We start from the raw sequence: 15,483 nt of genomic DNA, 5'->3' as shown, positions 1-15,483 counted from the left end.
AACTTGGGGCAGAGGAATTCAATCCTCATCAGGATTTGCAGGTTTGCTGCTTTAGCATCCCTTAAAAACAGAGTAAAAGAACTGGGATCATTTCACTTTCATAAACTCCAGAGGGATTATTCCCACCCCACAGAGGCTGTGGATAAGCTCATCTTTCTGCTGGTTGCCTCAGCTCCAGCACTGATCCCACTGCTCCAGCACCTTCCTTTTCACATTCCCAAGGCCTTCCCACCCTCCTCGGGGGAAAAAGTACAAATTAAAAGCTTTCATATTCTTCTTCCTGTCATTTTGAGTAGGAAAACTTCTCCTTGCTCCATCGGTCCAGCAGCTGAGAGTGGATTGTTTTGTTATATTCAGGTTGTGCCTGCTGGAGAAACAAACATGCTGGGAGGGGAATTCTTTAATGAGAAATCCTAATTAAACTGGAAAAAGAAGTGCTTGTTCCTTCTGCACAGAGAGAGAAAAACAAACAGCGTTTCTTCGGGCTGGGTCAGTCCTGCAGAGGGAACCATGGCAGCCCAGGGAGCTGGAATACCATGGATGCAATCCAGGCTTTATCCAGAAATTCCCAATTTAATGGGCAAAGAACAGCCAAGGTTCCTGGTTTCACTCTCTTTCTTCCAGAAAGGAAAAGAAATCCCCTTGGCCCCCATGTGGTTCCTCATGCCTCGGCCATCCCCATTCCCTGGATCCCACACCCTGCCCTGGGCTGCTCCGGCTTCTCTCCACTGCTCCCCTCATTAAACACAAGTAGTGGGGTGTGTGGCAAGAGATTAATTCCCAGTGACTTCCCAGCCCTGTGCTTCCACTGGAATAATGGGGAGGAAAGATTAAAATCAGCTTTCTGCTCTGGGATGGCTCCTAGGGAGCAGCTGTTCCTGGGGGCAGAGGAGTTGATTGTGTTTTCTCTCCGTTAGTGTGAGACCCAAGAAAAACAACTGGACCAGGTCAATTAATGCCAGGCCCCTGCCCGGGCTCGGTCACTGTCACTGGGATCTGTCACCTCCGTGGGCACCTGGATGTGAGGAGCAGAGGGAAGTGGGAGCAAGATGCTGGATCTGTGCCTCACCAGCAGCTCAGCCTTTGGGAGGAGTGGGAATGAGAGAAGAGGAATTTGGGATTGGCTGGATTGGCTGCACATCACGGCCTGGGCAGGCTCGTGGTGGGAAAGGTGGGATCTGACACGTCCCATTCACCTGGGAGCTGTCACCTGGGAGCCATGAACTGGGACCCCATCCCTTGAGGATCCATGGACTGTGACCCAGTCCCTCAAGGATCGATGAACTGGGACCCCATCCCTTGAGGATCCATGGGCTGGGACCCCAATCCCTTGAGGATCCATGGACTGTGACCCCAGTGCTTGAGGATCCATGAACTGTGACCCCAATCCCTTGAGGATCCATGAACTGTGACCCCAGTGCTTGAGGATCCATGGGCTGGGACCCCAATCCCTTGAGGATCCATGGGCTGGGACCCCATCCCTTGAGGATCCATGGGCTGTGACCCCAGTGCTTGAGGATCCATGGGCTGGGACCCCAATCCCTTGAGGATCCATGGACTGTGACCCCAGTGCTTGAGGATCCATGGGCTGGGACCCCATCCCTTGAGGATCCATGGGCTGTGACCCCAGTGCTTGAGGATCCATGGGCTGGGACCCCATCCCTCAAGGATCCCTTGAACTCATCCCTTGAAGACCATGAAAGGGGCAGGTCCTGGGAAGGGGCAGCAGGTCCTTCCCTGGGCTCCAGCAGGAGCTGGTGGCTTTCATGGCACTGCTGGGCAGAACGGGAGCAATTCCAGTGAAATTGCTTTTTATCGAGGAGTGCATCATCCAAAAGGGAAAATCGAGGGCACTTTGTAGGGCAGAGGAGTGGAGTGTAATCCACTTCACCCTGCCCTCCCCCTGGGAGCAGGGAATGAATTATTAACGGAATTTATTGCTTCTATTTCCTCATCCCAAGGTACTCACATGGGGAAGCAGGGAAATGGAACTGGAGCTGTGGCTGCTCTCACCACACACAGCAGTTACTGCAGGAAAAATTATTGATCAGGAGATTTTTATCTCAGGAAAAACCTCAGGAGGAAATTGGCTCCAGCTGAGTCTGTGTCCAAGATGCTGCTGGGTTTGTTTGGGAGCCAGATCCCAAACCAGCATCCACTGCTGCAGCCAAGCCGGGATCCTGCAGTGAGGAATTCTGTGCCCTTCCCTGCCAGTGATGGCCCTGCCTCCCTGCAGTATTTTGGGGAGGGATGCCAGGCATTTGGGAGGCTGAGCATCCACCTTCTCCCTCCAGGACTAAAATCCTTTGGGGTTTCCCTGAAACCTCTCCTGGAAACAAACCCAAGCACAAACCAAGGCTTGCTCAAGGCAGAAGGGAAAAGAAAGGACACAATTCCCAGTAGGAAAGGGCAGGTAACACAGAGGTAACAAGTGACAGCAGAGGTAAAAAGTGACCACGGAGGAAGCAGCTCAAGAGGGAGGACAAAAAACCAAAGGCAGCAGGAAGAGAGGAAATCCAGCTACATGCAGGAAATCCTGGGGGATTCCCAGCCCAGAGTGGAGGGGAGCCCGTGGCTCCTGGCCCAGCTGGCTCCGTTCCTCCCCTCTGCTCCTCCCTGCACGTTTGAAGCTGGAAATCTGCTCACAAAGCACGTGGATCCGTTTGGTTTTTCCGCCTCAGCCTCCTGCACAGAACAGGGGCCGGGAGCATCTCGAGCCAGCAGTGCCACAGGAATTGTCCCGTGAAGGTCCTTGGCTCTGGGTCCCTGGGCAGGGATGGGCAGGTTTGCAATCCCACTGCTGCCTCAGCTGCTGTTTTCATTCCCACCAACACCCACGCAAGCAGCAGCCCTGGCCCTGGGATGGGATGTCCCTGGAGCCACTCGGGCTCCATCCCCTCCCGGGGGCTCTCCTGGCCCAGCCGTGAGCTCACTGGGGACACGATGGGTTTGGCTCCAGGCACTGCCATCCGTGAGGAGCTTCCACCATTCCAGACCAGCTCACCTGCCCCATGGCAATAGAAGCCCTGGAGATGCCCGGTTTTGGGGTGCCCCAGGGCCAGGAGCAGCAACAACCCGGTCCTGGTCCAGCCCCTCTCCCAGCCCCAGCAAAGAGGCACCGAGACACTCCCAAGTTAAACTCTCCATTTATTGGAACCTTTTACAAAAAACTCAACATTGTGCTCGTGTCCAAGGAGTGTTCCTTGTCTCTCAGTTCCTGTTGGATTTGAAATCCCGGCGCTCACGGCACCGTCGGCACAAGGGGAGGGCAGGGGCCGTGTGACACGGGCGGGGCCGGGGCCGTGTCACCTCAGTCGTTGCTATTTACAGCGGGAATGGCCTCGCTCCGTGCCCGGGGAAAGCAGCAGAAACTCTGGAACCGGGAGAAGGTGCAGCTGCCAAGAGCCCTTCCCGTCTCCTCAGGGTTGGGGTGGTGGAGGCCGCGTGCCCCAGGAGCTGGGATGAATCGTACAACCAAACCTGAGCTTCGGAGTGACCCTGGGATGCCCTGAAAATCCCGGGAGAACGAGGAGTGGTAGCAAGGAAGGATGTTTGGGATGGTGGCACGGGCGGGAGCGCTCTCTGGAAAAGCCCCTCTCCTCCCTGGTGGTGGAGGAAAGCCTCAGGACAGCTCAGGTCCCGGCGTGTCTCAGGAGCAGGAAGCTGGGCTGTGAATCCCAATCCTGTTCTCCAAGGGTTTCAGTGGCTATTTGGGATGATTTGGGAAAGAGCCACAGCAGCAGGACGGGAGGGACAGCACCAGCCCTGCGGGTGGGGAAGATGTTCCTGCTGGCATTTCATTTCCTCACAGAATTCCATCCCTCCCAACGCTGCTGCTGCCTGGATGCCCCCCTGGAGCATCCTCTTTCCCACTTCACTCCCAAATAATTCCCTTCGGGGGCGCTCAGCAAGGAGGAATCCATCCCACAACACGCACGGAGATCCCACTGCACATCCCTGCTCTGCCTCGATGCACAGGGGGATCCTCCCAACAAAAAAAACACCTTGGGAAAAAGGCCAAAGAGCCTGGGAGGAAGAACAGTTGGATTTGCTCTGCTGATCTCTGATCTCAACTGGCCTCGAATCAAAACACAGCAAGGGAAAGCAGAATTCCCAGCCAGGGGCTCCAACATCCCGAGCATCCCGAGCCCCACAACACGCTCAGCAATGCCAGCACTTCCCATCCCATCCGTGTTCCCCCAGGCTCTCACTGGAATGACCCTTCGGATTTTGGAAAGCCTGAAGGCTGCAGAGCAGTGCCTGTGTTCAGATGAAGTGCAGTCCATGCCCACGGGAGAGCTGGGAAGGCAGAGCTGGCCCCGGTCTGGGCTGTACCGGAGCCACGGCATCGCCGCTGACGAGCCCCCACTAACGAGGGTGGAATTAAAGCCGTGGCAGAGGAGCTCAGGCCCCTCGGGAACGCTGGAGCTGGTGCAGCTCCTGACCGCTGCCACATCTCCTCTCTGGGCAGGGGCAGGGAATCCTTCCTGGTATTCCAGGGCCTCGCAGGAGTCTCCAATGGCATTTTTAAGGAGACTGTGAGACTTCACGTGCTGTTTTGGGCATCTGATGTTAAAACCAAAAGGGAATGAAAAGGGGAAAAAACCCACAGGACAAGATTCCTTGATCCGTGTTTTGCTGCGGTCAGTAGTGCTGGTGAAGGCACAAGCCACGGGCTCGGCTGGGAACAGGCTGCTCCTTCCCTCCCCTTCCCAAGGAGGAAGTGTCAGTGCTGATAGGAAAACCTGGTGAGAGGAGTTTGGAGAGGCCCTAGAATGTGGTGCAGGAGGAGCATGGACAAGGCCTGAGCTTGGGATTGAGCCCAGGAGCTGCTGCTGGACCATCCTGCTCCCACACACCAGAGGCGACATCCTGCTGTGGGGTGACAGGCCAGGACAGCCAGGGACATGGAGGTGACCACACAAGTGTCACCTTCCCGCCCACCCAGCAAGAGCTTCTCCAGGCTGCTCACAAACACCTGGGATGTGCTGAAGGAGAACATCCCAAGCTGTGCCCTTCCCTCCTGCGCTGCCCTCCTGTCCAGCTGCGACTGCAGCAGGAGGTGGGCTGGTCACAGGTGTAACAGCGTTTTGCTCTGGGGGAGAGGAAGCAGCTCCAAACCCACGCTGTGAACGCGATCCCAGCAGCATCACGATGGAAAGCTCCTGCTGGGATTAACCCTCGGACACAGCCCGAAGCCAGGGCATGAGGACGGGGTGGGGGTTAAGGCAGTTGTGCTGAAGCCCACGGCAAACCCAACACGGGCACGTTTCGCTCTGGGATGGGGATGAGGCAGAGCGGGAACTGCGGCTCTGACACACCCAGGCTGGGCTGACCACGGAGAAGGGTCAGAGCCTCCAGGAGCCTGGAGCACCCCCAGCCCTGGCTGTGCTGCAGGTGGACCTTCCCCAAGCCCAAACACGCTCCCTGTCTCTAGAGGATCAGCAGGACAAGGTGGGAAAGACACTGAAACAGCAGCAACTGAACCCCCCGAGCTGCAGCACAGGAACGGTGCCAGAGCTGGACCCGGGAAGGACCCTCCAGGCCGGCCTTGCCCCTGTCTGAGGGCTCAGGGTGGGGAGAAGAGCAGAGCAGAGCAAAGGGCTCCTCACCAGGTGACACCTGAGAGGCCTCAGTAGCAGCCACAGGGCCAGAGAAGCCAGGATCTGGTGTGCGGGAAGGGCTGTGCCACAGGAGGAAGCACAGCGCTGGTGACAGGAGCTGCCCTGATGCTGCACCCAAACACCTCCAACCTGGCCTTGCCATGGTGCCCTCGGATGGGCTGAAGGTCCAGAGGGGGAAATGGGGTGGGGAGAGGGGAGGGAAAAGAAAAGAAAACAAAAAAGCGCCTCACGCGGCAAATCTAAAACACTTTCATTTAAATAACAATAATTATAATTAAAAAGAACGGCTGCCCTTGGCTAGCGGAGGGGCAGAGCCAGTGGCCAGCGAGCCATTCCTCAGTGTACGATCCATGGCAGTGTCCTCACAGGAGCCGTGGGATCCCGTTCCCTGTCCTGGTGAGCCGCTGGGGGAGCGCAGGGAAGGAGGGAAGTGCCCGTCCCAATCCAGGCCGCCAGTTTGCCTGCGGGAGCGAGGCCGGAGTCCACGGCCAACGGCCCCAACAAACCAGCCCCGTGCCAGCCTCTCCCGCCTCCGGCCGGAGCTGGGAGCGGAGAATGTCCAGCTGCTCCTGTTTCTAGATGAACTTGAAGCATTTGGTCTTGTCGTGGGGCAGGCGGGTCTTGAAGAGGACCGAGTCGACGCGGAACTGGGTGTAGAGCAGGGGCATGTACCCGTACACCTTCACGAAGAAGTTGATGCACTTGTGCCGCTCGTGGAAGTGGGAATCGTCGTGGGAGAGCGCCTGGGGGCAGCCGGGGCAGCGGAACGTCCAGCGGGAGGTCACCTGCCAGGGAGGGACAGAGGTGTCAGTGCCACGCTGCCCACAGGGCCCGGCCCGGGGCACTGCGAGGGGAGCTGCGATATGGGTGGGATCTCGGGATGGACTGAGCTGGAAGGGACCTCAGCTCATCCAGTCCCACCCCCTGCCATGGGCAGGGGACACCTCCCACTATCCCAGGTTGTTCCAAGCCTCGTCCAGCCTGGCCTTGGGCACTCCCAGGGATCCAGGGGCAGCCACAGCTTCTCTGGGAGTTCCAGCCCAGCCCCTCCCCACCCTCACAGCCAGGAATTCCTTCCCAATATCCCACCTACCCCTGCCCTCTGGCAGTGGGAAGCCATTCCCTGTGTCCTGTCCCTCCAGCCCTTGTCCCAAGTCCCTCTCCAGCTCTCCTGGAGCCCATTTAGGCACTGGAAGAGGCTCTGAGCTCTGCCTGGATCCTTCTCCAGGTGAACACCCCCAGCTCTCCCAGCCCGACTCTAGGGCAGAGATCACCTTTCACCAGACACCAGAATTCAGTCTGATTTAATCTTCCAATATCAAACCTCAATTCACCTGCTCTGTGGCAGGGATTTGGCTGATTCCGAAGGCTGAGCTTTTCCACTGGAGCTGCATTTCCCTGGAGCAGAGCAGCCCCTGACACAGCACTCACTTCCCAGGCACAGCTTCTCCAGCAATGCCAACCCCGGGACAATGCCCTGGCTCCGGTGCTTTACCTTTATGGGAGGTTTCCTGGTCAGGTGGGACACCAGGAAGTTCATGGCGATGTCCTCGCAGTTGATGTACTCGTCCACCATGTCCCGGATGGCCTGGGGCATCACGTAGGAGTACAGGTACGCGTAGTACTGGGAACGGGGAAAGGCACAGCGTTCTCCAGGTGATACCAACACATGGGACATTTGGGATGTGTCTGACTCACAACTCAGGGATCCCAGGGGAGATTCCCCATAATGGAGTTAATCCCGCACCAAGATCCTCTGGAGCCACAGCAGCAGGAAATCTCCCACAGCCACCACCCTCTCCCTGAATCCCCAGCTCCTGTAACCTCAGAAATCGAGGAATGGGGGTTCCAGCCCCCTCAGATCCTGCTCTCTGCTGCTGTGGGGTCAGTATGGCAGGAAGAGCCACTGGATACCCTTCCCAGTGCACTCAGGACCAGGTTCTGGCCGTGTTCCAGTTTGGAGAAAGTGAGGGAAAAGGAGCAGAGAGCTCCCACGTTTGTCCTTAAAAACCCACAACCCCCCAGAGCTGCAGCCTCGGGTGGCTGCGAGCAGGAAGGGGCAGCTCCGGGGATGTCTCACCTTGTGGAAGAAGGCAGCACCAGTGAGCACCATGGAGAGCTCACAGGAGTAGTTGGAATTGTAGAGCCAGGACTGGTGGGGGATGTCCCAGGCGTGGTAGCGCCCCGGGAAGCCCACGATGCGATCCCTGGCCTCTCTCCACACCCTGCAAACACAAAACTGTCCGTGAGACATGGAGCTGGGAGCCCGTCCCGAGGGGCTGCAAGGGATGGAGGCGTCTCTACATGAAGAGGTTTGGCCACTGCTTATCCAAGGAATGCCCAAAAGGAAAAAGTGTTAAAATGTGCTCCTCTCCTAGAGCACGGCCGAGTGCACAGGGAAAGTTCCTAACCCATAAATCAGGGATTTTGTAGCTCATCAGGGCTGTTCTGGAGGTTTAAAAGAAAACTAAGGCCAGAGCAGCCCAGGCTCTGCCTGGGAGGAGCCCAACATCTCCTGGCCTCTTCCCCAAATCCCTGGGACTTTCCATCTCCCAGCAGCTCTGTAAAGCCAGGATAACATCAATCTCCCTTAAAGAAAGCTTCAAGACCAGGCTGGATGGGGCTTGGAGAACCTGGGATAGGGGAAGCTGTCCCTGCCCATGGCAGGGGTGGCACTGGCTGAGCTTTAAGGTCCCTTCCAACCCAAACCATTCCAGGACTCTGTGATTCCAGAATTCTGTGGAAAGCTGCTGAGATGCTGAGGGCCCCGGCATCTCCTGAGGGAAGGCCTGGATTGTCAAACTGCCAGCTCCTCATCCCAAACCGCAGCTTCCCGGGCTCTGGCCACACAGGAGAAGCCTCCAGGGCCCTGAGTGCCCCCCTCACCCCAACACGTGCTCACAGTCCAGCCTTGGGAATGAAATCCTGAGGTTTGAACGTGGGAGTGTGGGATTGCTTAATATTCTGCTCTCCTCTGCAGCTCACGCTCCTCCAGAGAAATCCCCCAGGAGAGCTGCAGCACTGGCAGGAATAATTAAGGAAGAAGTCAGTGCCTAATGCCTAACCTGGGAAACAAATCCAGCTTCCACAGGCAGGGGTGCTGCCTTCCTTTGGATCGTTCACTCCCACCTCCCTGCTGCTCAGTGCCCAAGCTGTGACTCCACACTGCATGAGAGAACTCCCTGTGCACACAGAAGGGTTTTCCCTTCTTCCCAGGCACAGAACTGGGCAGAAAGTGGCCTGTTTGGTTTTTTTTCTCTCATGTCCATGGAAATTCTTCCCATGAGCCCTGTTCCTGGAGAGCTACAGGAGGAGAGCAGCTGAGGAGACCGAGATTTCCCTGAGCTTTCCTCACACTTGTGGAGCACAGACGTGTTTGTTGTTCAATCCTCTGCTCCAATTAATGAAACTCCAAGATAACCTGGTAATGAATCCTGAGAAATCAGCACCACCAGCAGCTTCCCTGGCTCCCTGCTCCCCCCAGCACTTGTTTGCTGCAGTTCCTGTCAGTCCAGGGTGATTGTTTAGAAAAGCTGGAAGTCAAAACCACTTTTCCCTTTCACTTCTCCCACATCTTCGCTTTCCTACGAACGTGACACTTTTTCCTTCCCAGCTCAGCCACAAAAAGCAGGATTTCTCTGGAGAATCATTCTGGGGGTGCTCAGGGAGCTGCCTCCAGCTCCCTCCTGAGTGGCAAACAGGGAAGAACGAGGCTTTTGGCCCCAAGAATCAAAGGCTGGAGCAAAGTTTCACAAAGCACAGTTGTTGTGGGCAGAGGTTCACTCCAGTGCCAAGACTCCAGCAATTCCTGGGAATGTGTTAACAGAGGGAGGCTTTGTGGGAACAGGGTGTCTGTAAGCAGGGATCTGAGTGAGAATAACACAGGGCACTTACAACCTTCATTTGATGCTCTCCAGGGCTAATCAGCAAAACCTCGGCCAGGCGAAGGAAAACAGAGACCAAAAAAAGGGGGAAAACAGCCCAGTTCAGATAAAGAGCCTGGAATGGGGCAGGGAAGGGAAGCCAGGAATCCTGACGCCTCCTCCTGCACTTTAATCCCTCTCACACCTCGTTTCTCATCTCTCTGAGGGAGCCTGGTGGGTTTCCAGGCATTTTGTGCCTTTTAATCCTCCTCCCAAGCAGATTTTGGTCCCTGCCTCCCACCCCCAGGCAGCTGCGGAGTGTTCTCCGGCTGGGAATCGCAGTCCCTGCTCCTGGTGCCACCCTCCCTCCCAGCTCCTGGCAGGCAGGGAGGTTTGGATGCAGGAGCTGCAGGAGCAGCTGGCACAAACCTCCCCCAGCAGGAGCCCCCTCATTGCCATGATCAGGAAGCTTTTGCCAGGGAAAAGTCAAGGGAAAGCTGGAAGCTGGAGCAGAGCAAGGGTGGGAGCGAGAGCACCCCGCACCTGCCTTTGCTGGGTGACATCTGCCTTCACCTGCTCTGCAGGAGAAAATGCCCAAAGAACTGTCACAGCCCAGAGTCACACGGAGCAGAGGGTGGCAGCCACCACCAGCACATGAACATCAGGTGCTGGGGCAGCCAAGAACATCCCAGCCTTGCCTGTGGCACACGGATGGAGTGCAATGGCCTCTGGGATTTGTTTCCCGGTCTCTGTCCACCCTAGGAAGCCACAAAACCATTCAGGGAGCGTTACCAGCACAGCAAGAGCTGAAGAGTTGGGTTAAGCAGTGTGGGAAGTGGGGTTTCCTGGACAACCTGGGATCGGCTTCCCCACCCCATCAGCGCGTGTTTCTCCAGCACACGGAGTTGGGAAGCCACGGGGAGGGATGTGCCAGCCCTAACTGTGCCCCTGAGCAGCTCCTGGCTGTGGGGAGGAGCAGTCCGTGGCCGGGGCCGCGCGGGGAGGGCGCTCACCGGAAGCCGAACATGATCTCGTCGTGGCGCAGGTGGGCGTCGTCGTCGATGGACAGGATGGCCTCGGTGTCGATCTCGTCCCAGGGCAGGAAGCGGTTGTTCAGGCTGTTCTTCTCCGTGCGGACGACCTGTGGGGTGCGAGTGACGTTCACGGGGCTGCAGGGCCCAGGGGTGGGGTTTGGGGGCTGGGGCTGTGCCAGCTGTGGTGGCCCTGGGATGGGGAATGCTTTCCAGGCACAAAGCATCGGCTCAGCCCAGCGCCAGCTCCAGCAATTCCCCTCATCCCCAGCCACACATGTGTAAAATCTACCGAATTTCTCCTTCTTCCAAACATCATGGAATAGAATCACGGAGTTGGACGGAACACATCAGGGTCATCCAGGCCAACTCCTGGGCCTGCACAGACACCCCAACAATCCCACCCTGTGCATCCCTGAGAGCAGTGTCCAAACACTCCTGGAGCTCTGGCAGCCTTGGGAATGTCACCATTCCCTGGGGAGCTGTTCCAGTGCCCAAACACCCTCTGGGAAAAAACCTTTTCCTAAAATCCAGCCTAACCCTCCCTTGACAGCCCCATCCACCCTGGATCCTTGCCCCGGCTCTTACACTTTCAGCTTCCCCTGGCTGATCCAAAGTCACTCCGCCCATCCCGTATTTCCCATCCCATTCAATCCCTCCAGTCATTTCCCTGTCTCTGCTCTGAACAATCTCTGTTCAAAAATTAAGCCCAGCCTGGTGAAAAGACCGAAGCGTCACGGCAGTAGGACTCCATTAAGCAAGATTACATTTGATCCCACAGAAAAGCCCATGCTGAAACCATTAACAGCGGAAATATTTGTATCGGGATCTGCGTGACAGCTGGGATGATTCAATTCCCATGGAAAGCCAGTCTTGGAGCTTTCATCCATCGATAGCTCCGGGGGGGATGGAATATTCGCCAGGAACACGTGGAATATTCCACTGAGGAGCCATCAAAAGCACCAACAATTTACTGCAGATGAGCAAACTGGGCAGCTCTGGGCTATGGAAAAGCAGGGCCAGAGGGGAGCCAGCAGCATTCCCACCCGGGGAGCTCCATTAGGACATGGAAAAAGCAGGGAAAATGTCGGCACAGGAATTTCTGATCCTTCCCCTTCCCAAGGTGGAGAAGCATCACAAAACTCGGCTTAGTGTTTGGCTTGGCTGAAGGGTTATCCAGAGCCAGCAGATGCTCCCAGGGGTTTCTTCTCTGCCTGGGAACTGCTGGAAAAGAGGATGCAGGAATCACAGCGAGAATGGGGGGTGAGGAGGGAAGCAGGAGGAGGCAACTCTGCACTCCGTGTTCAGCTCTGGGGTCCTTAGCACAGGAAGGATGTGGATCTGCTGGAGTGAGTCCAGCCTGGAGAAGAGAAGGATCCAGGCAGAGCTCAGAGCCCCTTCCAGGGCCTAAAGGGGCTCCAGGAGAGCTGGAGAGGGACTTGGGACAAGGGATGGAGGGACAGGACACAGGGAACGGCTTCCTGTGGGATATGCCCAGCCACTGCCCTGGAGGGATGTCTGCTGAGATGAGAGATTTCGAAACCGTCCAGCAGGACTCCCTGGAAAGGACTTTTGAGTCATGGTGAGGAAAAGGAGACCCACAATCCTTTGGGATACCCTATGCAGATCATTCTGTAACCCATTGCTCTATCCCAGACCCTCTGTAATCCATTGGTCCCCTTGCTGATCCCCTGTACCCCTATAAAAGAAGACCAGCTCGCCTCTGTAGGAGGAAGAGCTCGTCCCTGGCTTCCCTTCGCCAGAGGGAACCCACAATAAAGCTCCCTTCGTGCGGAACCAGCCACACGGGCCTTCTCGTCTCTCTCTGGTCTGGTTTGGCCTAGAGGCTGCTCTGCAGAGCTGAGCTGGAATCACGAGCTGATATCACTAAAGAGCTGACAGCTTCTGCAAGGGCTCCTCTGCCAGCAGCTGAGAGGAAGACACCGGACCTCGGGCAGGCAATTCCTTTCGGGACCATCTCCCCGGACCGGTCATCTCTTCCTGGGTCACGGCCACGGACCCCACCACCAGCTGTAATAGCTTCCCAGTGCCAGAGGGCAGGGATGGATGGGATACTGGGAAGGAATTCCTGGCTGTGAGGGTGGGGAGGCCCTGGCACAGGGTGCCCAGAGAAGCTGTGGCTGCCCCTGGATCCCTGGCAGTGTCCAAGGCCAGGTTGGACATTGGGGCTTGGAGCAGCCTGGCACAGTGGAAGGTGTCCCTGCCTGTGGCAGGGGTGGCACTGAAAGAGCTTTAAGTCCCCTTCCAACCCAACCCATCCTGGGATTCCATGGTCTTGGCAATGGGGATGTTTCTGGGGGACTCCCTCAATGCGGAAGCTTTGCAGGTCTGGAAGTGCCAGTATCCAGCACTTCCCAGGAGCCAGGGCAGTATTTCCCAGGAAACAGGGCCCTCCTGCCTTCACCTGGGAGCAGTGAAGATTTCAGCGGCCTGGAAACCAATACATCCCAGGGAAAAACCTGGCAAACTTTACAGATTGACTCGTTTTCCCAAAATCTGCTGAATGAGGCAACTGCTGTCCATTGAGGAAGCGACTGCCTGAAACCTCTGGAATTTGGGAACCCCAGAGCACAGAGAGATCTGGCAGTAATCCCTTCCCTAAGGAGAAGGATGCTACAAGGAGCCGGATGCCTCCAAGCCAGGATAAGCACATTCCTTACACCAGCTCCAGCAAAACTTAGAAGCAACTGCTGCGTTTGTTGCCTTGTTTCCAAAGGAACTATCCCGAATTCCAGCACTTGGGATGCACTTAACTGCCAGCAGACACTGTTCAGTGGCTTTTGTAATTCCCAGGGGTGACTAATCTGAGGAAGAGCACAGGGATGTCCAGGCAGCCGTCTGGGATGGAAAGGATGAGGCTGAGATCAAACCCTTCCTCCCATTTCTCCATCCCTCTGAGATGGTTCAAGGCCAGGCTTTGATCCTGACCGTGTCCAGCACATCCCGGGGCTGCAGAAATGAGGGAATAGTGTTCTGTACAGAAGAGAAAACTCTTGAGAAAGCTAAAAGTGAATTTTTGGAGACTTCCCTGCTTTAAGACAAGCAACTCATCTTGTAAAAACAGGGGCAGAGAGGGGCAATGGGGGAGAGTTTGATTCAGGGACTTGAAGTATTTTTCTCTCTTCTGAAGTGTTTAAATTTCCATGGGTCTCTAAACCCACCGGATTTCTTGGGCACGAAATGGGCATTGTGGGCACAAGTAGACTCAGAAGCTGATTAGGTCAGGTGAGAAAAGTCCTTGCATCCCTGGAAGTGTCCCAGGCCAGGCTGGACAGGGCTTGGAGCAACGTGGGATAGTGGGAGGTGTCCGGTCCACGGCAGGGGGTGGAATGGGCTGAGCTTTAAGGTCCTTTCCCACCCAAACCATTCTGGAATTCTCCAAGTCACCTCCATTAACCTCCTGTGTGCTCCAGGTCAGTGGAGCTGTCACTGGGAGCAGCATCTCCCCCAGGGAGGTGTCCTGTCCCCACCCGGGGACACTGAGAGTGGGAGAATTCCCCTTCCTCTGCCACGTTCCCTCTCAAACATCAACACTGCTCCTTGGGAATTATCAGCCTTCAGCTCCCACCCGCTGCCCTGGGTGGGCCTCACCCCCCAGAAGAGCCCATAGGTGCCATAACCAACCCCTCTCTGTCCTTTTTCAGACACCGAGGTCTCAATCCCTCCCCTGGCGCTGCTTCTCCCGCCCTTCCATCATTTGAATGACCGATTTTGCCACAACTTTGTTCCTTAATGGTCTCGAGCCAACAGCTCTGTCAAAACCCAAGGAAAAATGTTCCCTCAGCAAAGCTGAAAGGCTCTGGCAGAACAGGGAGTCAGCATTTCTCCTTTCCAAGGAGATTCAGTGAGGAGGACACGAAATCAGCCAGAGAACAAGAGAGACCCCAGCTCATCACCAAAACACCACCTTCCCTCACAGCAAGGGCTCCAAACAGCGAGCAGAGCACCAGTGGTGGGACCTGCACCAAAGTCCAACCCCTCCAGGCTCAAAAACACCCCAGACTGTGCCCTGCTCGCCTTATTGTGGTTATTTTTGACTTTTGTTTGGGAATAATCCTCTTTAAAACACTTTGCCATCAGCTCAGTGGCCCAGAGCTCGAAACCATGAACCTCCTGAGCAGTTTGCAAAGTTTGGAGACAACATGCAAGATCTAAAATGCCTCCAAGCACCCAACAGACCACACTAGAAGCTGCTTCTTTTTTTAGCAAATGAATTCAAGTTGATTCAGTCCCACAACGTGGGATTTGCTTGACTCAAGGAGCACAAAACCCCACAGCTCCATGAAATCCATTTGCTCCCGGTGTTTGGTGTTCGCAGACACGTTGGACAAATGGATCTTAAAAAACCTTAGAGAAAACTAAAGCAGAGCATAAACCCAGAGTCTGCCTAGCAATCATGTCCTTTTACCAATACTTTAAAAGAGGTTTTTATACATAAACACAAAAAAGGCAGCAAAATCAATATCTTCCAGCAATCTCCTCGCTAGTGAGGCTTCACGCTTGAGCTTTAAATGAAGTGTCACGTGTAATTCGATGGTGAAAACATGAGGAACGTCCGTGCCCTTGGACAAGTTTTGACAGCTCAACTTAGAGAACTGGGTTGATTCCTGGGCAAAGAAGCAAACTCTGCAAGAAACCAGGCGCCTCGCTGCTCACATCCCGTCTCTGTGAGGGGGAAAAAGCCTGAAGGATGCCCTGAGGAGAGCTGGATAATTTGGGGAGATGGTGAATGAGCTCTCAGGAAAAGGATCCGTTTCCATCTTTCCCAAAGATGAGCAATTCTACCCAAATGGGCTGGGGGCAGAGAGCAGAGTGGGGTGGGGACACCACGCGCTCCCCTTGCTTCACCAAGGAACGGGCAGGATTCAGATCCTCTCCGTGAAGGAAAGGGATAATGCAAATCCCGGATCATGGGTGACCAGTGTGACCAGCCCAGACCTGGGA

At 55.8% G+C, this 15,483-nt stretch overlaps 1 protein-coding gene across 5 annotated transcripts in view; it reads right to left on the bottom strand.

Annotated features, from left to right (window-relative positions):
• Nucleotides 1-3,129: 3,129 nt before the first annotated feature.
• The window catches only part of EXTL3 (exostosin like glycosyltransferase 3), a 136,015-nt gene continuing 123,661 nt past the window's right edge, over nucleotides 3,130-15,483 (bottom strand). For all 5 annotated transcript variants that reach the window (XM_032103580.1, XM_032103579.1, XM_032103578.1 and 2 more), the window contains 4 exons: nucleotides 10,501-10,628; nucleotides 7,705-7,849; nucleotides 7,120-7,248; nucleotides 3,130-6,409 (listed from right to left, as the gene is read on the bottom strand). In XM_032103580.1, coding sequence (XP_031959471.1) covers nucleotides 6,200-6,409; nucleotides 7,120-7,248; nucleotides 7,705-7,849; nucleotides 10,501-10,628 — 612 coding nt within the window. In that variant the 3' untranslated portion in view covers nucleotides 3,130-6,199. The remainder of the gene's footprint in view (nucleotides 6,410-7,119; nucleotides 7,249-7,704; nucleotides 7,850-10,500; nucleotides 10,629-15,483) is intronic.

The sequence above is a fragment of the Corvus moneduloides genome, chromosome 3 (assembly GCF_009650955.1).
Source record: "Corvus moneduloides isolate bCorMon1 chromosome 3, bCorMon1.pri, whole genome shotgun sequence".
Taxonomy (NCBI): Eukaryota; Metazoa; Chordata; class Aves; order Passeriformes; family Corvidae; genus Corvus; species Corvus moneduloides.
The sequence above is the reverse complement of the archived record's forward strand: the minus strand, read 5'-3'. Positions and strand labels throughout refer to the sequence as shown.